Source organism: Camelus bactrianus, chromosome X, assembly GCF_048773025.1.
Source record: "Camelus bactrianus isolate YW-2024 breed Bactrian camel chromosome X, ASM4877302v1, whole genome shotgun sequence".
Lineage (NCBI taxonomy): Eukaryota > Metazoa > Chordata > Mammalia > Artiodactyla > Camelidae > Camelus > Camelus bactrianus.
Genome location: NC_133575.1, coordinates 15091862 through 15115380, shown reverse-complemented (window position 1 = coordinate 15115380; position 23519 = coordinate 15091862). Strand labels below are relative to the sequence as shown.

The window sequence follows — 23519 nt, the reverse complement described above, 5'->3', positions numbered from 1 at the left end:
TTGTTAAGAATTGGGTGAACTCACTGCTGAAAACCTGTGTAACTGAAAAACAAAATTACCCTGTGTGACCACTGACTTAAGTCTTTAAAATATTTTACTGATAGTAACTGACACGAGTGACTCAGTAAATAACTCAATCCAGCAATAGAATGGAAACATCTTCAGTAGTACTGAGAGAGAAAGAGAAATACCGCTTTCATTTGGAAAATAGGAAACTCTTTATAGAGAGGATCATATAAAACTTGTTGAGTACATCAGCTTGGTTCAGAGAACATAGGATAAAACACAAATTTAATGAGCACTTGGTAATTAAAAAAATATTTCAAGGTAATGTCAGCTCTTATTTCTAATTTGTTGCTTTTGAACAGAGACTTCTTCACGACTATTATTTTGCTCAGAGATTGCTATGGTTTTTATACACTACTAATACTGGTTATTGAGGTACCTGCCCTCCATAACATGTTGATCGCCACAGCACCCAAATCTGGGTGACAGTGTGTTTCCTCGGAGGCCCCCAGTCCACAGTGGGTGATCAACATGATAAAGAAAATCTTCCTTAGCACATTGCTGAGTTAATAGCATCTTGGGTTTTTTTCCCCTTAAGTCCATTGCATTCTTTCTGTGCTCATGTTGCCTGTCTTTGGTAATAGTATTGCTCTCTTCAAACTCTCACTCCATTAGATGGGCTGTAAGGTCTCCACTTGTCTTTGTCTTGTTTCTGAGCGTTGCATCTGCACGTCACTACTCTGCTGTCAGTGCCGAGCATTGACATTAACAGAGAGAAAAGCCTGTTCGTGCTGGGGCTTTTCCAGATTCCACTCTGTCTTTCTTGGATAGTGACTCATGGTCCGTGCATGGATAGTAGCTGGCAAGTTTTACCATCATCATTGTAAATTTCATTGAGGTGAAGCACGGGGGTTGTTGCCATTTGAGGTGAGAATTCAGTTTTTGGAAGCAAGCTTGCAATGGGCTCTGTACTGTTTCTTTGAAGTTGAAAATCTTGAAGGTTGTGTTTCAGGGACTATTTTCTGTTTTAAAGGCCATATCATCTGAGTTTTATAGAAGCTCTCTCAGACCAAAGAAACTTGAACAAAATTGCAGACTTTTTTTCAAATTACAGGCTTTTAAAAATGTAGTTTAGTTTAGAGAAGTTTTAAAAGATTTCCATTGTATCCAGAGCAGTCATGGGCACCTAGTAGATGCTTCATAAATGTTCGTGGAATGAATGAATGCAGACCACTGTGCCAGATGCCTTAGAGAATCTCCACGTGAGAACAGGCTCCACTTGAATGGGCCCCCAGCGAGGTGTGGGGGGTATGTGGCCACAGAAGAGGAAAGTTCCAGGCCTGGCCCAGAGAGAGAGCTGCCCAGCTTGAACTGCTCATCCCTCAGGATTCAGCTCCGCTGTTATCCTCTCCAGAACCAGCCAAAGCTGAATTCATCCCTTTCGCTGTGCTCACAGCACGTATGTATGTCATTTGTTCATTCAGCAACTACCTGTAGAGCACCTACTCTGTCCACTGCTCTTCTCAGCCCTCATGGAGCTTATGCTGAACAGCAAGTAGAATATGAGGTGCTGGCAAGTTCTATGAAGAAACATGTAACCGGGCCAGATCGTGGGGGGTGGTGGATGGGGAGTAGCTAGATCAGGTGGTCCGGGAAGGCTTCTCTGAGGAGCTGACATCTGAGCAGAGCGCCCTGCGTGAAGTGAGGGAGCAGGCCGAATTGACCTGTGCCTCATTGCACTTTGTCATCTCCTGCAGGAGTGCCGTGGGGATGGGGACAGACTCAGCTTACTGATGCACAGTCAGCGCTCACTGCGAGTCTGTGGGCCAGAGGGAGGAGGGCAGGAGAACCTGAGTGCCGGAGTGGGGTCGGCTGGCAGGTAGGGCAGTGCTAGGACCAAACCTGCCCAAGAACTCTGGCCCTTTGCCTCCTCTTCCCTTCTGGGCCATTCAGTGGCTTATTCTTCTGCTGATTAGTTTATTAAATGTTCTCTTTTTCTGGGCTGCACAGTTTGTTCGGGAAATTTTTAAAGGATAAGGGATGCTGGCTCCTGTACTGTGCTGCAGGATATGCCGGCCTCTTCCAGCAAAGGGAAATAGTGGAATGGCCTTTATTTTTAGAACCTCTTACATGTCATCTCTAGTGCAGGCAGGAAAAAGAGCAAACTCTAAGACAGCTGGACTTCTTGTGTGCTGTCCAGCTACCAGAACCCTTATCTTTCTACAAGGTGCCCTGGTGATAGAAGTGGCTTGAGCACCCCTAAATCAGAATTAACCAGGTCGAGAGGTTTAAGGAGAAGCAAACGTTTCTTGATTTTAAAATGTGCAGAAAGAAAGTTTCTCCCTGGGGTGAAAATTAGTGGCTGAACCACACTGAGCATGGGCCAGGCAGGTCTGAGAAATGTGGGACGTCAGGAAGACTGAAAGTAAATTCTGAAAATCCGACCAAAGTACACTGTAGTGAAAAAGAATATCTGGCAGCTGCCCACAAGCAGTGAGACATGGTGTCGAGCAGGGACCGGAGGTTGTGGAAGAATATCAGCAGTACGGTTCCATTTACACCGAGTTCCCAGATGTGCACAGCCACACGATGTCTTTTTAAGAATATAAACGTGGTAAAATGATTTTTAGAAAAAGTAAGAAAATGGCAAACAGGAAATGCAGAGTGATGGTGGCCTCCTAGGGGGAAGGGGAGAGGTCAGTGGTGGGTTCACAGGACATCGCAGCATAATATGTCTTTCTTTTGAACTGGTTGATGCGTGTGTGGACATTTGTTATATCATTCTTCATACTTTTTGTATTTTATAAATATTCCTTTGTATACTGAATATTGAAGAAAGACGAAAAAGAAACACTTGGTTTTTAAAATAGTGCCACACAAAATAAACCCCAACCACAGTGGCATTTTTGACCTTCCCCCTGTGCATACCAAGAGTGTGATCTTTAAAGCACACTGGAAGTGATGTGGCTTTCAGTGGGGCGCCTAGTTAGTCCCTTTGAACACCCATCCGGAAACCCAGACGGCCACGTGATGAATAGCTCTGACAGCGCGCTGTTCTCCTCCTGACCTCAGATAAATTAAGCCACTGTTGGGTGCCTGTGCATGTTAATGGCATTGCTCTTTTAAGATATCTCAAAGATATGGCTGCAGCATAACTTTCTTCTTACAACCTAGAGAAAGGAAATTGAATGTGGCCAAGTGGATTTACCCAGCCTGTCTTGGCCTCTGGGTGTTGCTGCTGCCTGTACTCCTAGTTCTTTGGTGTGAAATATTCTCTAATAGTTTCAGGTTCTTAGAAATATATTCTAGGTTAGTTTGGTCATTATAATGGGGAGTATTTCAGTTACCTCTTGCTGCTGTAATAGACTCCCTAAAATTTAGTGGCATAAAACACTTTGTAATTAATTCTCACAGCTCGGCGACGTGGGCTTACTGGGAGGGTCTCCCTTGGGGTCTTTTGTGTGTTTGTTCTATGGATTCACTTGGGCTCGCTGGGCAGTTCTCACCTGGGGTCTTCCATTCAATTACAGTTCAGTGTCAGCTGGGGCTACAGTTACAACCTAAGGCTTGCCTAAGCTCGGGGTCTAAGATGGCCTATTCGCCAGGTTGGTAGTTGATGCTTGCTGTTGCCTGGAGCTCCACTGGGGCTGTCACCCAGAATGCAACCCGCAAGTAGCCTCTCCGAATGATTTAGGTGTCTCACAGTATGGCAGCTGGGCTCCAAGAGGGAGTGTCCCCATGAGTGAGTGTTTCCTGAGAATGGAAGCAGAAGCTGCCAAGCCAATTAAGGACTGTGCCCCGAATTTGCAGAGCATTCCTTCTCTGCTGTATTTTGTTGGTCAAGTCAGTGAGGCCAACCCAGATTCAGTGGGGTGGGAAAATAAACTCAAAAGATCGTGTGGGGTGGGAAGAGGTATTATTGTGACCATGTTTGGAAAATATAATCTGCCAAAGATAATCATGTTCAGAGATAGCTCATGCCTGAGATCAATTTTGTATCAGGAACCTAGGTTAACTTCACTTTATATCATACATTAGAAATAAAACAGATAATCTATGTGAGGGAAAAAATTAAGGCTGAGTTCTCTGAATGGCCCCGAATAAACACCTCCCACTCAGAATCAGAGGTTCATGGAAGGCTTCTGGAGCCAGCCTATTCCTTTGGTGGTTGAGGGTGTTTATTTATAATCACGGAGCACCATTCCCATAGCCTTTCTCTGGTAGATGTGTGGCCTCGTTATCCTTGCCCACAGATCAGCATCTCCAGTGGCTCAGGGCTCCCCGCAGTGACAGTTTACCTATCGTTTCTGTTACCACCAGGTAGGCGTTTACACTCTTGCCTGGAAATTTTCTTGAGAAGGATGATTGAAAATGTTAAGTTGTACCCCCTCCTCACAGCCATTCTTACATACTCACCTAGTCTTGGTCCTATATTTGTCAGTCTTACTGTGGTATAATTTGAGTTTAGACCAATTTTTAAAAGCCTTTTTGTTTTGAAATCATTTCAGCCCTACGGAAGAATTGCAAGACTAGAACAAAGAACCCCTGCAACCTTCATCCTGTTAGCATTTAACCGCACTTGCATCATCATTCCCACCCCTGCTCTCGCCCGTCCAGTCTCCTTAGACACACATACAGACACAGATTTCCTCAGAACCATTTGAGAGTGAGTTGCAGACGTTATGACCCGTTAGCCCTCAGAATGAAGACATTCTTTTGTATAAGCACAGTACAATTGTAAAAATCAGAAAATATAACTTTGCCATGATATTGTTACTTAATTTTCAGACTGTATGCAGCTTTTGCCTGTTCTCCCAGTGAGATCCTCTGTAGCATTGTCCCCCGGTCCAGGAGCCAGTCCAGGGTCCCACGTTGCTTTTAGCTGTCTGGCCTCCTTAGTCTCCTTTTCAGCCTTTCTTCATGACCTTGACATTTTTAAAAAGCACAGGCCAGTTTCTTTTGAGGACTGTCTTTCAGTTTGAGTCAGTCGGCTGTTTCCTCGTGATTAGACTCAGGTTGTAGGTTTGGGGCAGGAGTCCCTGGAAGAGATGTTGTTTCCTTCTCAGTGCACTGTATCCTGAGGCCATGGTGTCAGATTGTTTCCATACCGATGATGGTAGCTTGGATCACCGCTTTAAGGTGATGGCCACAGGTTTCTCTGGTGTAAAATTGCTCTTTTTCTCTCTGGGAAGTAGTAAAATGTGACCATTAACAAATAGACTTCTCAGAATGCTGGCAAACTGTGCTGACGAGGCCACAGATGGGCTGTGTTCATCATGCCTGGAGTCCAGTGCCTGGAGTTCATCATGCCTTGGAGAAAATAGAACTAGATTCCAAGATGTGGAGGGAAAAAGCCTTTTGGGGTTCTGCTTTGCAGTAAACTCATGTTCACAAGCGTGATAGCCCTCTCCCAAGAGTTATTTTTGCTGCTCTACTTACAGAGATGTTTGTTCACCTTTCCTACCAGTCATGGAACCTCAAAAGGTTATATAATCCTGCCTTGTACATGAGGAAGGCCTGTCTCTACCACCCCAACAAAACTTGTGAATTCCCTTTGTTAGAGTTCTAATTATTGGAGGTATTGAACTTTTAAAATTAAAGTGGAAAAGCTATAAAAAAGGAAAATGAAGAATCAAATGACTTGAGTGCCAGCCCTGACTCTCATCTGTTTACACCTCTTGGGAAAGACCATTTAAGCACTTAGGACTTCGGTTTTCTTATCTAAAACATAGTTAATAGTATTTCCCACCTACTTCACTGGGTTATTGTGGCGATCAGATAGACCCTTATTAAATAGATGAGAAGGTACTAAAAAATAAAGCTCTGTGAAAGCACAGTGAGTTCCCATGAGTAATTTGTGTTTAATTTCTTTCGTTAGCCAGGGTATGTATTTCTGGGTAACTGGGGGAAAAACAGCTTTGCCAGACTTTACTTGGCCTGTAGTAAGCAGTGCGAGCAGAGCTGGCCAGGGAACCTCGGGGCCTGCCAGAGCAGCACCACCTGGTTCAAGATGTCCGTGCTCAGCAGGTCTTGTGGGCACCTGGCAGCGTGTTAAATCCACGTGGGGAAGTAGCAAGGCAGGATGAGCAGGAAACTCTACAGATTTGGGGATAAAATAGGGAACTTCTAAGATTGTATTTTGGTCACTCACTGTTAAAAACTCCATGACTTACCTTTACTTCTTTAACTTGAAAGTCATGTTTGTATGTGCCTATGAGTGTGTGTGTGTGTGTGTGTGTGTGTGTGTGTGTGTGTGTGTATTCCAATTTATTTTGTTTATTGGGCAAGGACTAAGGTAGGGGAGTGTACACAGACTCCTCAATATGTCGAGTTTTATCCCAAATAATCCACCCTTATTTCTCAGCTAGAACTCATTTTTAGATGTGTGCTCGTGGACAGTTGGCCCAGTTTTATTTAGAACAGAACCTTACAGTCTGTGGTGTGAACAGAACCTGTGCGTAAGTCTTCTGTTAAAGCAAGTTGAAGCAAGGCTGCTCAGGGCCGCACAGACCTCAGGCTGTCAGAACCTCCCGCGCCCGGGCCAGGCCAGGCCAGGCCAGCCTCTTCTCCCTGGGATTGTGATCCTGCCCTGCGTTTCCATCTTAGGGCTGCAGGCACACCACCTGAGGGTGTAACTTCATCAGGCTTCGCTCCCTTCTGAGAGCGAGCCATTTAAACCAGACCCCAGGGTCGACTTGGGGTCCAGATGCTAGCTTTCCGCAGCTAAGGCAGGACTCTAGACTAAGTTGGGCATGCGGCCAGTTCAGGCTTCTTACTCATACCCCTAGTCCAGCCCAGGGAAGTGATGTCTTCAGAAGAGCTCCTCATGAGTCTGGGCACAGCCCGGGGCGGAGCCCCCCTCGCCCTCTCTGGTGCCACTGAGGGAAGCTCAGATGTGGGTTCACTGCAGGCGCCCCCAAGAGAACTTGAATGGACTGGGCAGTGTGCACCCAGCACCTTTGCTCAGTGTCACCAAGCAGAGAAGTCATGCCTCACTCCTTGGGGAGGAAGATGAAGGTGAGGAAGAAGAGCAGACAGCTTTTTGCCAGTCCTTTCAGTATCAGAAATTCCTATTTAATGAGTCAAAGTAGGAATGCTTATGGGAGAAGATGCTTCTGTCTGCATCATCTACCATAAAATGGCAGTCTTCCCTACTGCCTCTCTCCGAATCCCACCTCCAGGGATCATTCTTTGCCCACCTCTGCCCTGTGGTTGGACCAAAGCTGCACATAGCATGCACACGACTTTCCAGGGAGTAGGTGACGTGTTTGCTCTTCACAGTGCATCACACTCGGTCCCTCAAGACACCCTCTTGGTGGTTATAGCAACATAATGGCCCTGGACGACAGTGTGGAAGGACGGCATTGCTAGGCTAAAGATCTCCTGCCATACCGTTACCTTTAGATTCAAATAGCCTGTACAAGTTTTTGCAGCTGATTGGAAAACTGTGCTTAACAGAGCACTGTCATCGTGAGACAGTGGGCTTGTGGTTCCCCCATTATAATTCTTCCTCCTGGTTTTAGTTTATTCTTGTCTGTGAGGATAATTCAGATTTTTATTTTATCAACACTGATATCTAATAGCTACCGAGTGCTTACTCAGTGCCAGTTCTAAAATGAATATCTGAAGGTCATGGTGACCCCAATTCCAGTTTAACCACCATTGTGACACAAGGAGTAAGGCAGAGTTGTAAGAGGTGGAGTCAGGGGGACCGGGGCTCAAACCGCACTTTGTGGCTTACTTAAACCTCCCTAAGCCCGGCTTCCTCATCTGTAAAGTGACCCTAGTAATAGTACCCATGTCATACTGGTTCTTGACAACTAAAAGACGCACGTCTGCACACATACATACCCAAATAAGTGTATCTCTACAATTAGCAGCATGGTGGCTGGAATGCAGACAGCACTCAGGAAACATGGACACAGTTTTGGAGGGCGCTGGAGGAAGTCTGGGCTCCACATCACTCGGGGAGGGGTCCAGGTGCAACTCTGTCAGAACATAGAAGGCTGTCACAGTCACCTCTCAAGCTAAGGCTCTCAGGAAGCTCATAGACGTGCCTCAGAGGGTGTGGGGATTCGGACAGTGCCCCTCCCATGAGAACAGTTCCCCTTTTATCTGCTTTATACAGATAGAAGGTCTGAGGGGCTGCTGTGTGTACGTCTCACCTCAGTGGTTCTCAGTTGGGGGTGATCTTGCCCCTGAGGGAACATTTGACAGTGTCTGGAGACATTTTTGATTGTCGCAACCTGGGGTGGGGGGGTGGAGATGGCTGCTGGCTTCTAGTAAGGCTAGGGATGCTGCTAAACAGTGCACAGACCAACCTGACAACAAAGAATGATCCAGACCCAAATGTCAGTGATGGCAGGATTGAGAAGCCCTGGAACATACACACACACACATGGAGGGTGCCCAAGAAGCGCCTGGCTGTTGGGAGGTCCCTTAGGTATGAATGGTGGGTCCTGAGTCAGCTGAGCCCAAGGGCAGAGGGAGAACAGTCCACAAAGGGGAGACACTGTCCACGTGGACGAAGTGTCACAGGGGGTCTGTGTGGCTCCAGGCCTCAGGATGACGGCACAAGGGAAGTGGAATCTGGACTGATTCCATATCATTAAGTGGTTGATGCTGAAACAGGTGAATTTTAAATTCAAATCATGTTCAAGTCGTATTCCTTGGGTCGAGTGATTGCATCACTGTGTGGCCCTCTGCCTGGCGTGGACGGAGAAAAGGTGTTCTGGTACCAGGAACTGGTCTTTTAGCATGAGGGAGCATCATTGGAAAACTGGCCTGTATCTTACCCAGTCCGTGTAACACTTGAGGATTATTTTCCAGCTGAGACCAAGTTTAATACTGATCTGATCATATTTTTTCCCTTACCACCAGGATCTGATTAGGTAATTCTTTAAGTCTCTGGTGAGAAATTGGCCTTTAATATTATGTTAAGTTGCCAGTTTTATTGCTGTTTTTACTGATCAAAAACAGTTGAATACTAGCAATTTCATATGGTTCAACCTGCTACAGGATTGAGAGTGACAGTTTGTAATTTACAAGCAGATTACTTTATGTTCTTCGTAAAGGAACTCTGTACAAATGCTGCATCCCTGTGAGAACTTCTGGGTACACTCAGGAGCCGAAGCCAGGCTGCTACCTAGGTCATCAACAGCCAGCGCGCCCCAGGAGCCAGGCCTAGGTCAGCACACCTACAACGAGCCTTCTTCCAGCGGACATGGGGCAAGGTCCTGCATTTTAACACAGCAGTGTTTCCTGGGTATAAATGGGCTTGCCCTCACCTATGCATCTTCCCAGTAGCAGGAGAGATTCTTTTAAACCTTAAGAACCTCCAAAAAGACACCTCCTCTCCCCATCTCTTGGCTGACTTTGTTCCTCAGAACTTAAAAAGGAACCAGATACCAGTTACACCTCAGTAAAGGTGAATTTTAAAAAGGTGGAGGGGTGGGACTAGAAACATTGAAGACATCATGCTGAGCGAAATAAGGCGCACACAAAAGGACGAATACTGTATGATTCCACTTCTGTGAGGTGCCTGGAAGAGTCGAATTCCTGGAGACAGAAAGCAGAAGGGTGGTTACCAGGGGCTGGAGAGAGGCGGGAATAGGGAGCTAAGTGTTGACTGAGTACAGAACTCCAGAGTGGGTGGTCCGAGACGGCCCACACTCTATGTATCTACCTTCACTTTAACCATCCCTCTCATGTAACTCTCTCTAAGTAAATCTGCTTTTACTCAAAAAAAATTAACATGATGTGTATTATACCATAATACAAAAAAACAGGAGCAGGTTCGTTCATTGCCAGATGGGGAGACCAGCTCCAGCCCTGGTGTTCATCTGAAAAGAGGGAGTGGGAAAGTGCCTAACACTCCATTCTTATGTTGTCATCAGACTTAAGTGAAGTTAGGACATGGCGTCACCAGCTGGGCCTCTTGTATAGTGTCCCTTCCCCAGGGATATCTTACAAGTAGCATATGCTCCTGTTAGGGTGACAGTGCTTCAGGGGCTTTTGAATGTAGGCTCAGTCTTCCATTTGTTCCTCTTGAAGGATGAAATTGTTCAGCTTTTTGGAGCCAAGAGTCTTAGGAACAGAGGGTGCTGTGGTCAGGCCCAGTAAGCATCTTCTGGCTTTTGCTTTTCCAGGGCAACTTCAAAACCCTATCCACAGTCTCCAAAGAACGTGAAGCCGCCATACCCGGGGTCTCCCGTGAAGTACCGCCTTCCCGCCTTTTCTAGCCAGGAAACACCCAAGAAGAAAGCAGAGAAAGAGAAGAGCAACAAGGAAAGGGAAGGCGCGCTGGCTCAGCAGGCGGCCGGCCCACCGGGAGAGGAGGCCCCGGAGAAGCACGTGGCGGACAGGCAGGCCACCGAGAAGCACGCGGCCGCGGGAGGGAAGGCCGAGGGCGGTGGAGGTAGGCCCTCCTCGCCCGGCCACTTCTCCCTCCGACCCCGTCCGCGTGGGAGTCTCGTGTTTGGCGGAGACAGAGGGCTTTTCCCTGAGGCAGCTTCACGCCCTCATGCTGCTTTCCGGGCTGGCGAGTTGCCCCCAGTCCTTCCCCGAATTCTCCTGAGGTTCCCCTGGCAGAGGGGACTGAGGGGCTGGCAGCGCTCATGGCTGTGCAAGTCCACGTGGGTGCTGAGAGGGTCTTCCTTTAAGCCTGTAAGCTTCCATGGCAGATGCAGTGAGTCCACCCAGATAGGTGCGGCGACTGCTGTGGGACTTGCCAGTGACCCTATCTCTCCTCCTTGCTTTTCCTCCTTGCGATGCGTCCCGCGTCACAGCCAGCCCATTGCACCTTCTCTGCTTGGTGGCTGGCTGTGCTGGTCCTGGCCAACTTTCCCATCACCCACGGGGCTGGATTTTTCCAACCCAAGGGGCAGCTGCCTTGTGAGTACAATCACTCTTTCATTTCCCTTGATCTTTTCCTCTGATGCAGCCTCATGGAAGCCCACAGCAGGCACCACTGATGCAGGAGAGGCTGCAAAGATCCTGGCCGAAAAGAGACGACAGGCCCGGCTGCAGAAGGAACAGGAGGAGCAGGAACGGCTGGAGAAGGAAGAACGGGACAGGTACGGGGGTGCTCAGATCTCTTCAGATCGCCTGGAAACTCCTAGCTCCTGGGTCTAAATGTTACCGACAGCCCCCATTCTCCTGGATTCTAGGGCCAGCCAGATCTCGTAGAACTATCAAAGGAGTTGGCATTTTGTTTATGGAATGAGGTTCTTCCTGAAAAGATAGGAGGTTCTGGGTGTAGAGGTCTTGTTTCTGCTTCCTGAGTCATGTTTTCCTCTAAACTATCCTAACTCACACCCCCAGGTAAGAGAGAGGAAGGTTGAGTAGAGGCCCCAAGATGGGGCAGAAGCCGACCTCGTAGTCCATGGGACATGAGGTACAGGGATTCCCATCCTAGAGCAGGATAGACGTCACAGTGGTCCCTAAACTTTGGAGAGTGTTAGAATCACTCAGACGAGGCAGTGAAAATACACAGGCCCAGGCCCTGTCCAGCTCACTAGGTCAGCAGAAGTGGGGAGGGTGTAGGTCAAGTGGCAGAATGCATGCTTAGTTAGCATCCTTGAGGACCTGGGTTCAATCCCCAGTACCTCCTGTAAAAATAATTAAACCTAATTACCTCCCCCCATCAAGATAAAACAAAATAAAATGATATACTAGGAAATAAATAAATAATAAAATATATATTAAAAAAATAGGTCAGCAGAGTCTGAGCCACTGTGGTGACTACCAGAGCGCTTGGTCAGAACAGACAGTTCTGCCTTCTCTGGTCTTGGTGTTCGGTGAGGAGTGCGTGTTGAAGGACAAAGTAGACTTTATCATTAAAGCGATGAAGGAGGAGGATCACAGAGTGCAGCCCAGCGCTACTGAGAGAATTAACATGGCAGAGTAAGCCACGCTGTAGTTTCCAGTGATAAACGATAGAATGTTCTTTATCCTTCAGTGACCCTGGCAAGTTTTTTGTGATCTCTTATTACACATTTGCTGATGTATTTTGTAATGTTTTTTTTTAAGGGGTTGGTGGGGGTGAGTAGGTCTGGCTGGTCCCTTCTTCAAATTCTGGACTGTTCTGAGAATTTTCCCACCTCCAACCTTTTGGTCACCGGCAGCAGATCTTTTTGCTGAGTTTTGTGCTTGGGCTGGTTTGGGTGGCCCCGGGATGTGTGAAGGGAGGTCCCAGGAGAATAAGGTAAATTTCGCACAGGCCCTCAAATGACAGGCCTTGGGAATCGCGGGCCTGGAGCAGGTGAGTAACAGGGCTGTAGCCTGGGCTCGGGAAGGTCAAGTTCCCTACCTTCCAGCAAGCACTTCTCACAGCGCAGCTCCTCCAAGAATGGACTGTACCCCTGTCTCTCCAGGCACCCAGGTCAGAAGTGTCAGAGCCGGCTCTCCACTCTCCCCTCTCCTTCCTCCTCAGCATCCTGTCACTTGGCAGGTCTGCCTAGGCCGCCTCTGGCATTTCTCTCCTCTGCCTGCCCCTCCTGGCTCTCCTCCCCTCCTGAGCTTCAGCCCCTGTGGTCTCTCATCTGGACTGTGTCTGGCGTCCCAGCTGAGCTCCTTGCTCCAGGTCTCTCGGAGCTTGTACACTGTCCACGTGGTGTCCCCAGTGCCTGTCCTGCTCCTGTCCTTTAACAAGCCAGTGACTCCCCTGCCCACAGGAGCCATCCAAACTCATCCCAGGCCTGCAAGGCCTGCCATGACCTGGCCACCACCCTCGCTTCCACCTCCAGCTCCTGGCTCTACACCTCTACGTCTGCTTTGACTCTGTCCCCCGTGGACTCATACTCCTCACCAGACACATTTTCCATTCTCTAGACTTGGGACAAGCCTTGCTCCCTCTCTGCAGCCTTTTTGGACCTCCACCTAGGATGGACCAGATCCCTCCCCCCTTCGCCCCTCCAGAGCCCAGCTGCTCAGCTGATCACATAGCCTCCTCATCTGTCCACAGGCCTAGTTCCCCCAGCAAGCACCTTGAAAGGCTGGGCTACGGTCTTCAGGTCACTGGTGCTGGCGCTGGGCTACGGTCTTCAGGTCACTGGTGCTGGCGCTCAGTAAATGTACGAGGTGGGTGGAGAAGGAGGGAGAGGCCCAGCTGAGAAGTCAGTGCGATCGTGGGTGGGTGAGGAGAGACCAGGGCTAACACTGGATGCTGGAGGCGGGCCTGGAGGAGCGAGGGCGAGTTCAAGGCAGGTGGTCCAGCTGCAGTCTGCGGACTTCCACAGCACAGCAGAAATGGGCTGATTCGAAGCTGATGTTCAGGTTTGATTCTAAGGACTTAGGAGAATGGTACACCCAGTAACACATAAAGGAAGGTCAGAAGGACTTGGTTTTAAGAGGATTAAAAAACAATCCATTTGATTTTAGGTAAACTAAGTTTAAGGTGCTTGCAGTATATCCAGGTGATTAGAAATGGAATCAAAGCCTAGGTAAAAATGAGCGCAGTACCCTTGCCCCAAAACCAGTTTTCCTCTCTCTTGCCAGAATATGAAGCTTTGCTAGCACCACGTGGGAAGTGAGAAAGGAGAGTGCCAGACAACCAGGGACTGGAACACAGCGGATACCTCTTGGAATAAGATCATCCTCACGTCTGTTTTGTGCTTAGTGTCAGTAGTTGAAGCCACAGAGATGTAGTTACCAGATGAGAGAATACAGAGAAAAATAAAGATACTTGAGCCAAACCATGGAAAGCCAATCATTGTCACAAACTGTTGAGAGAAGCGCCGTCTGAGTCAGGGATGAGACTGCTCAGAACAGAAAGGCTGACAGGGCGTCCAGACAGCTGGGCCCAGGAAGAAGAGCCAAAGCTGGTCCAGTCCCCACTAGCAGTGACACCGGGGCTCTCTTGGAAGCATGCAGAACAGAGCGCAGCCCCTGGGCTTGTGGATGGCCCACGATGTAATACAGGATTCCTGGAGTCAGGGCAAGAAACCCTAGACCCTGGGTCCACCCTGGGAAGGCACTGGCAGAAACTGGAAGCAAAGAGATCTTACTGGGATTCCAAACTGAGTCACACTGAGAAGCTAAAATACCTGCTAAGGGCCCAAGTAGAAAGGCATTCAAGTCAGGCAGCCCCTGCAAGCAAGGTGGTCATACAGCCGGCCTGCAGCCCGGTATCCGTGCAAGAGTTAGCCCCAGCCTGGCGCTCAGACCTGGCATCTGGTTGGTTGAGCCTCCCAGCGGTAGGCTGTTGGGTGAGAGCTAGGGCAGGCAGGGCCCTTCCAGTGTGGGCTGGTGGGGATGCGGCAGCGGGACAGGAAGGGAGAACCAGGGCCACAGCTGGCCACACAGAGGCCCTCATGGGCCAGATGTTTAATGCTGTCTGTACCTACGAGACATGTCGAGGCTGAGGAGAAACTGTTGGTTTGGGGGTTTAGGATCTGAACAGAGATTTTGGGGAGAAATTATGGAGAAGGGTGGAGACAGAAACCAGCTTGACAGAGACAAGAGGACGGAGGTCCTGGACATCAGTGGAAGGCAGGGGAGAGGGGACTGAGGAGAGTTGCTCTGGAGGCCTGAGTGTTTCCACCGGCCAGGGGAGATTGCGGGTAGAAGGGAAGAGAGGGGGATAGTGGAAGGAAGGTGGGTGCGGGAGGGTGTGGAATGAACAGCACAGGTGGTGGCATTTACAGTCCTTTGCATCTAAGCAGAGGGAGAAAGGGGAAATTTTCTGAGCAGTAAAGCCATAGAGGAGAGTTTAGGAAGCCCAGATCAGGTGGCCCCAGTCTTCTCTGCAAAGTGGTTCATAGAGGATGTCGAAGACAGGAAAGATAGAGGTTTGGACTGTTTCCATGGAGATCTGGAGGATGAGGATGAAAAGCTAGTGGGAGGCTGAGGACCAGGGAAAGGTGACCAGTCAGCCTCATCTGGGCCTTACTCTAACCACTGCTGACAATCCGGGAGGGCCTTGAGTGGTCCTGGGGCCACCCAAACCTGGACTTGGGCAGCAGAGTGGCCTCCATGCCATCCCACAAATGCTCTGGAGGGCTGGGAGGCCTGGGGGCACTGAGAGAAGGGGGAGCAGATGCAGTGACTGCCCAGCAGTGCCCAGCGCAGGTCAGCAGAGAAGGTAGTGAGGACAGATTAAAGAAGGGGAAGGTTAGTGTGTTGTGAAGGTTAAGCTTTTTTAAATAAAAACTTTTAAGCACATACGGTGGAGAGAATAGTGAAACTCACATACTCATCCAGAGACTGAATCAGGACTGAACGTGTGTCAGAGACATGATGCAAATGTGAGAAGGCGGGACGAGAAGGGGCGAGGCACTGGAGGCTGAGAGATGGGGGTCGTTCTGTAAAAGACCCTCCCTGGTGGCAGGGATAAGGAATACATCTGCTGAATGATGACCACAGTGCACAGTTTTCTCGTATTTTCTACTGGTATGGGGGTTCTAGGGTGAGTGACAAGGGCAAGGACGGAGAGGGTGCCAGAAGTGCACATGGGGCTGGTGAACTCTGGAGGGAACTGGGTGATGATGGCAGGGGCCGTGGGGGTGGGGCTGCCTGCAGCAGAGGCCGGTGGGGAAGTGACCAAATCTGTGCTCTCTCTGGGTCAGTAAGCAGGGAGAGAGAGAGTGGTGGTTTTTGGAGAGGATTTTGAGAGACTTCATTTCACATAGGGGAAGCCAGTTTCTACCGACTTTAGGGGAAGCAGAGTGTGATTGATGGAAAGAATTTTGTCTGTAAGCAGGGGCTAATAGGCTGCTGGGGGGAAGTTATGTTGTGGATAATGAGGAAGATTATGGAGACCTAGGGTTCAAGAGGATGTGTTACTTACTGCATGTGTGTGCATTGGGCACCTCTGAAGTCCTCACAGAAAAATGGAAGAAACAGTGGCTTTTCAGATCCTGAGAATGAAGCTAAAGATGATGTAGCCTGTGTGTGAATTCACACAGTGTATCCATTGTGTATTAACTTCTCTGAGACAGTCACAACGGCTCCTTAAAAGAGGGTTAAGAACTGAAACAGTGCTCTGATTAACCTTGGGATAAATCTTGTTATTGACACATTTTTTATAATTCTGCGTGGGGCGTCCGTAGTCTTTCATTGAGGAACGTAAGAACTGGTGAGTTTCTGATTAGGCTCCATCATGTTCTTCTGCAGAGTTCTCCAGAATGTTTAATAATTTCAGTTGTTCCAGCTTTTAGGCACTGCAGACTCTGCAAACATAAAATACGTTGTCACGTACTGTTACAGTCTTAGGTCAATGTCTTTTACTATGTATTTCTTTACCTTTTATAAGAGTTCTTTGGTGACACATAGGCTAATTGCCTGCGCATTTCCTGAAGCAAACCACTAGGACGGAAGGATGTTCTTTTTAAGTCTTCATCTTTTTATAACAATATACCAGCACCGCAGTAAGTCAGTGATACATGCTTCCACTAAAGGTAATTTCTAAAAAACGTAACAGATTTATAGATACATTTAAAAGGATGTTGGGAGTTGAAGAGACAATTTATTTTAAGTTGTAAAATAAACTAGCATTCAGGAATCTGCGTAGGACCAGGCAGCGTGCTCAGTGCTTGCCACGTATTACCTCATTTCACTCTCACAGTGATGTCAAGGAGCCAGTATTATAGCTATTCCCATTTTTTTTAATGGGCATCAGAAATGTTGAGTGACTTTTCAAGGAAGGGTCTCGCAGCAAGTGACAATCAGAATGCAGTCTTGGTCTTGCCTCTATGTCACATTGCCAGTCAGTAACGCCCTGCAAGACGAGTAGTTTAGTCACGTGTTTTCATAGATGAGGACAGTGACACATGTGAGTAGGAAGAACGTTAGAAATGTAAATACTAGTGCTTAGACTTTACAGATTTTTCCCTCATGGCTTCGAGTTCTTTATCATTACATCACCAGCCATTCATCTGCAGATGAAAAATGTCTAAATGCCATTTACTTTTCATTTATCAAAGGATAGAAGCTAAAATAGATTTTTTGAAGAATGCCAAAATAAATGGAAAATAGATGCTTCAGTTTCTGTATTAAATGTCAAGTTTCTGTTGAGAATATTTTCCATTTGCTACTTCATTAAGTCACATACTAATTAGAACCACAGTGAACGTTTTGAGCTCTTAGTCACTGCTCTTAAATTGCTGACTGGCACAGGAGTGGCTGTTGAGACATTTCTAGTTTTTTCTAGCTTAAGTTGGTTTCAAATGTTTGTTCTACTTAGTTTTTGTTTGTTTGTTTTTTGGGGGGAGGAGGTAATTAAGTTTATTTATTTTTATTTCTTTACGTATTTTTTTAATGGAGGTACTGGGGATTGAACCCAGGACCTCATGCATGCTAAGCATGTGCTCTACCACTGAGCTATACCTTCCCCTCCCTACCCCATTCTACTTAGTTTTTAAAGAATTGTCATTAAATAAGAATGATAGGGCTGTGGTCAGTTGTAAATTAACTAGGGAACATTTGTGTCCTCATTACAATCTGTTCACCAGTCAATACCTTGTTACTCTTGGTGTAACAGAATTTAAAGTTAACCCTGGTTAATATTTGTGGTAACTATATAGACTGGAGTGGCTTCTGGGAAGGATGAGTCATTTTCTTAAGTGGATGCTAATTCAAGTGCCCATGTCTGTGACTGTGTCACGCATCATGCTCTACTGTCAGCACAGTTGTTGGCCTTTGGGGTATGTTGTCGTCTTCTAACAACAGTTCTGTTCTCAAAAGGCTGGAGAGAGAGGAGTTGAAAAGAAAGGCGGAGGAGGAAAGACTTCACCTAGAAGAGGAAGCCCGTAAGCAGGAGGAGGAGAAGAAGCTGCGGGAAGAGGAGGAGAAAAGGAAGGCAGAAGAGGAGGCCAAGAGGAAGGCCAAGGAGGAGCTGCTGTTAAAAGAAGAACAAGAAAAGGAAAAACAGGAAAGAGAAAAGCAAGAAAAAGTCATGATTGAAAAGCAGGTACAGTATATGTCTTCATATAGACTTTCCTTCAGGGCCTTTGTTAATCTTACGTAAAAGTAGTTACATTTGAATGACTCATAATGTTTATTTTAAGTTTTTTCTTTAACTGGGCTGGTTAATAAATATGTGTTACTTGGGGCACTAAAAGTGAAATTGGTAATGTTTGCTGTTGTCAGTTTGGGTTCCCCCAAAGGCAGACCCTAGATGACAATTTGGGTGCCAGCAGTTTATTTGGGAGAAGATCCCAGGAAGCTGGTAGGGGAGTGAGAGGAAAGCCAGTGTAAGCACACTGGTGAGTGGGTTACTGTGGGCAACTGGAACTTGCCCTCTTTGGGACCCTCTAAGAGACTGCGGAACATGCCTTAGAATTGTCCCTCTGAAGGTTAGGAAACGGGTATTTATCTACCAACTCCTGCCCCTTATGGTTGAAAGTCACTCCTTGGGAAATTAGCTTCCTGAAACTCCTAGCCACATGCATATTTCATGGCCAGAGATTATTCTCAGACACAAAAAGACCTTGGCCATGTATGGGAAGTGTCGGCAGGTGATTTGCATGTTGGACCGAGGTTATATGAGTGAGACCCAAGCATGTCTGTTGTATCGTAGAGCAGGCTGTGTAAATCCTCACTGAATATTGGAGCAGCACCCACTTTGGGGTAGAAAATGAGATGGAGGAACAGGTGCAAACCTCAAGGAATTAACTACATTGTTTTCTTTTGCTTAGTAAAGCCTGTTCCTTGGTTTACCTGTTTTTATTAGAAGGAAGCAGCAGAAGCAAAGGCCCAGGAGGTAGCTAAACAGATGCGTCTAGAAAGAGAACAGATCATGCTGCAGATCGAACAGGAGCGACTGGAGAGGAAGAAGGTAAGGGCTAAGGGATCAGGAGTACTTAGGGCGAGGCAAGGACAGGAGGTGAATCTAGTTGTGTCTTGCAGTTGTTGGGTAGAGTGCTCTTAGACTTGTTAATTAGGTTGAATTCACTGATCCTACTCTTCAAATCTTCTGTATCTTTATTAGTTTTCTGTCATCTTGTTCTGTCAGTTACTGAGAGAAGAGTATTGAAATCTCCATCTGTGGTTATGGATTTGTCCATTTCTCCTTCCAATTCTATCAATTGTTGTTTATATATTTTGAAGCTCTGCTGTTAGGTGGATTTATATTTCAAATTATTACATTTTCATGTTGAATTGACCATTTTATTATTATGAAATGTCCTTTACCTCTGTACTACTTCCTGTCTTAAAGTCTACATTGTCAGCCTTTCAAAATTAAAAAAAAATTTTTATTAAAGGATAGTCAGTTTACAATGTTGTGTCAATTTCTGGTGTACAGCATAATGTTTCAGAGTCATACATACACATACATATATGCATTTACATACTCCTTTTCATTATAGGTCACTCTAAGATATTGGATATAGTTTCCTGCGTCATACAGAAGAAACTTGTTGTATATCTATTTTATATATAGTAATTAGTATCTCTTGCAATTAGTAATTGCAAATCTCGTACTCCCAATTTATCCCGTCCCCGCTGGTAACCATAAGTTTGTTTTGTATGTCTGTGAGTCTGTTTCTGTTTTGTAAATAAGTTCATTTGTGGGTTTTTTTTTTTTTCGGATTCCACATATGAGTGATATCATATGGTATTTTTCTTTCTCTTTCTGTCTTATTTCACTTAGAATGACCATCTCCAAATCCATCCATGTTGCTGCAAATGGCATTATTTTATTCTTTTTCATGGCCAAGTAGCATTCCACTGTATAAATGTACACCACAACTTCTTTACCCAGTCATCTGTCAGTGGACATTTAGGTTGTTTACATGTCTACTTTGTCAGCCTTTTTATGATTAGCGTCTGCATGATAAATCTTTTTACTTTGAACCTGTGTGTCCTTATGAGTGTGTCTCTTGTAAACAGCATATAGTCAGGATTTGTTACTTTAATCTAGTTTGAAAGTTTTTGTCTTTTAATTGAGGTGTTTAGGCTATTTACATTTAATGTGATGATGGGTAAAGTTGGGCTTAAGGAGGCTAATAATGTTCTTTCTTAAGGTGTCCAGTCTGTGGCCTCCCCTGCTTCACCTCAGCCTGGCTTTCTGTAGGGTGGTCCTCTCGAGTGGCAGGTGGTGAGCTGCTGATTTCTAGGTAACCTAAGGAGAGGAAAGAGAAAGATCGGATATAAGTTGAATGTTGATTCTATATACTTACTAGTTTACTTCTCAGGCATTTGACCTTCTTTGTAGGGCAGAGATGTTCATCTGCAAAACTAATGGAAGACCTTTCTGTACTCATTAGCTTCTGCTGACATTTCTGTTTTATGAGTTTTCTGAGAAATGTGACATTGCATATAGACCTAGCTACTTATAAATGGTTTTAGTCTTGTAGTCCTCTTACCTCGTTCTTTTTGGTTCTCAGAGAATAGATGAAATTATGAAGAGAACAAGGAAGAGTGATGTGTCTCCGGAAGTGAAGGTAGGCCTTCACATGGTGGTATACATTCAGTGAGATTGTACGTTTCAGAGAGGATTAGACGGAAAGAGTGGGCTCTTCCTGCTTTGTTTCTGTCTAGATTAAGGAGGCTGTAGGTGCCTGAAAGGAAGGAGTCTAAGAGAGGAGTTTCAGAGATGGGGTGATAATAAAAAATGTCCTCAGAGAAATAGGTGTAGGGGTGCAGAGAGAAACACAGTAATCCACAGATGAAAAAGAGAATGTTGGCGTATTAATAAGGGAAACACAGCTGATTTGTAATAAACTCAGAAGATTCAAAGAATTACCATGGAACAAGCAGTTGGCCCAATGTAGTTCCATACATTCTCTGATGCTTTTCAGAAGCACTTGTCTGTCTACATAAAGTCAACCTTCCCTCTATTTGTTTTTGTTTTCAGAGAGAAGACCCAAAAGTAGAGCTTCAGCCTGCTGTGTGTGTGGAAAACAAGACAAAACCACTTGTCCCCAACAAAATCGGTGAGTGTGAGGTGTGATTCTTAGGTTCTTCTTTTCAGCAGGTGAGGGCTTGTAGCGCATCCAGCAGAGGTCCGGCCCCATGGGTCCTAAGAGCGTTATTACTGAAAGGGGCCTGTGCAGTTTCCCTCCCCTGGTGGGATCTCCGTCTCCAGCACAGGTCCATCACGTCCATTTGGAAACCACTGGGTTCCTCGGGATTATGCTCATAATCCCAGTGCAGGAGCCAGGCCATCTGCTGGCCCAGGCTGCTTTCCAGGGAGCTGAACTGCTGGTCAGGTTCTATGAAGAACTGTCTCTACTGTTCTACGGTGGGTTTGCCTGCCTTCCAGCTCTTTTCTGTCACATGTACTTAAAACTCCTTGTGGCAGCCAGAGGCAGAAAAGGCACATCTATCTCAGAATCACTCTTCACATTTCCCTTTTGCCTTGAGGCTCAGGAGCCTGGGAATGTGTACAGCATGTGGCCCCACACCTGCTGGGTGGGCCATGAGCCCTACCCAGACACTGATGATGTCATTTGTCTTCTCTTCCCCTGTGTGAAGGCGACTACTTGGGGTTCTTTTTGCAAAAGATGTTGCATTATAGGTAAAGCAGAGGATTAACTGCCTCAGTAGATATTTCCCATTATTTCATTGTTTGGAATATTTTATGGTTGACAGAATGATTTTGTGTTCTCCATCAGAAATCAATGGATTGAACACTTGCCAGGAAGTTAATGGTGTGGAACGTGCTGTCCCAGAAACTTTCCCTCGAGATGTTTTTGCTAATGAACTTAAACCAGTTGGTGGGCTTGTTCATCTGGATGCCCTTGATGGGAAATCAAACAGTCTGGATGATTCAACTGAAGAAGTTCAGTCTATGGATGTGAGGTAAGTCCATTGCTCTTGCATTTGAGCCTCCTCTCTTCCCCAGACACCTCCACTGCCTCTTAGTTGATTTCTTCATCTTTTACACACCCAGATCTTTTTACACGCCTCGCGTAGGTGTGCTTGCTGTTCAGGAAAGCTGACGGTGGTATAGTATCAGTGTCTCGGGTCAGGTTTGCTAGAAGCAGAGCCTGGAACAGGGACTCTAGGGCACGGGATTTATCAGGAGAGAGCTCTTAGGAGAAAAGAGAGGGAGGGAAGCAGGACTGGGCAGGGGAAGTCACTAAGCAAGGATGCTGTCTCAGCCAGTCCCCTGGAGCTCTGGAAGGTGAATTTCCACAGGGAGGGGTTTGACTGAGGTAAGGGAGGCGGCCTCAGGCCACTGTGCTTGTAGTTCATTGATTGTGGAGCACCCAGGGTGGGGGATGCTCCTGTCAGCCAAAGGCGACTGTCCAGAGAAAGGGGGCCAGCTCTTAAGTACTTAGCAGCCAGCCCTGTGCAGCTGGGGGATGGGCAAAGCCACAGGTAAAGGGGATCTGGGTGCACCACCTCAAGGGCCCACCCACTGTGTCCAGTGTCTCATGTGTAAGTAAACTTGTCATTGGAGACTTGATAAAGGAACTAATTAATTTGCTTTCAGATCCTAAAAACTTAAGGAATTCTTAACCTGCTGTGTTTGTGGATAACGTCATCTGGCCAGTTCATCCTGGACAAAAGGAGAGCTCAGTTATCCTGGGGTTGGGGCAGAGGCGCTGGAACGGAGAGCCTGGGCAGGGCAGCTGGGTGGGGGCAGCTGTCTGTGACGGGAGGGAATGGCAGCCTGCCAGAACTTCCCCTCCTCTGCTTGGCTGTGAATTCTCAGCCTTGGTCTGGGGGGAGGGGTGGGGTGGGGCTCCATCCCAGGGCACACTGATGGTAAATCTGGCAGCTTGTACACCCTGGCCTTGAGCCACATATGTGAAAACCCAGGGTCCAGCCACCCTGTCACCAGCAGAGCGAGTCCTGCGCAGCCTGATAGCCAGGCCTCAGCCCTGGCCTCGCTCACACCGCTGGCCACTGTCAGGGGCAGGCTTCCCCTGACTGGTGCCACTCTGCCGTCGGGGGGACTGCTGAGGCACCTTCAAGGATCACACACACCCCCATCCCCACGTTGAAGCAGCTGTGCTTATTTCTTAAGCCTCTGGGCGCCGGGAGGGGACGAGACCTGGCACTGACCAGGGTTCAAGGGAGCGAAGGAGTTTTTTGTGTGCAGTGTTCTTCCTCTGTCCACCTCGGCATTTGGGAGTGGTGACCCCTGGGGCAGCACCCAAGCTTGTGGTGGCATTCCGCCCCCCCGCGACCTGCTGTTTAAAGCAGGGAGTAGAGGTGGGCAAGGGAGACGCGGGGTGGGCATTGGTACTGGTGAAGCAGTCTGCCCAGGCTCCAGCCACCAGAAGTGGTGTTAGGTCAGCTGCTGCGCCTTCAAGAGGCTCAGTGTGAGGGAGACAGATCCTCTGCGCTTCTGCATTTCAACTGGTTTTTCTAGATTCTTCTCTCAGCTCTCATAGAGGAAGAGCGAAAACAGGCGAACCTGGCAGCAGGGGTACTCTGGCTGTTAAAAGAGACTCCTAGTGACAGGACCTCAGATCCCAGCCCAGCACTCATCCGAACTAGGCCTTTGGTTGACAGGAGGCTGTGGAAAGTCCTCCTACCAGCTCTGGCGAGCCGAGGGAGAACCAGGCCCTCGGCAGGAGCAGGATCAGTCTGGGGTGGGGGAGCGGAAGCCCGGCTTT

General features: G+C 47.3%; 1 protein-coding gene and 1 non-coding gene across 7 annotated transcripts in view; one reads left to right on the top strand and one right to left on the bottom strand.

The window, feature by feature from the left end:
• Positions 1 to 23519, top strand: part of MAP7D2 (MAP7 domain containing 2) — a 91653-nt gene that overhangs the window by 63953 nt on the left and 4181 nt on the right. For all 6 annotated transcript variants that reach the window (XM_074358939.1, XM_074358940.1, XM_074358944.1 and 3 more), the window contains 7 exons: positions 10155 to 10423; positions 10949 to 11081; positions 17689 to 17914; positions 18677 to 18781; positions 20334 to 20390; positions 20804 to 20882; positions 21564 to 21750. In XM_074358939.1, the coding sequence (XP_074215040.1) occupies positions 10155 to 10423; positions 10949 to 11081; positions 17689 to 17914; positions 18677 to 18781; positions 20334 to 20390; positions 20804 to 20882; positions 21564 to 21750 (1056 nt within the window). The remainder of the gene's footprint in view (positions 1 to 10154; positions 10424 to 10948; positions 11082 to 17688; positions 17915 to 18676; positions 18782 to 20333; positions 20391 to 20803; positions 20883 to 21563; positions 21751 to 23519) is intronic.
• On the bottom strand, positions 17264 to 17336 carry TRNAA-AGC (transfer RNA alanine (anticodon AGC)). The gene has a single exon. It is a non-coding gene; the product is annotated as a tRNA-Ala (tRNA).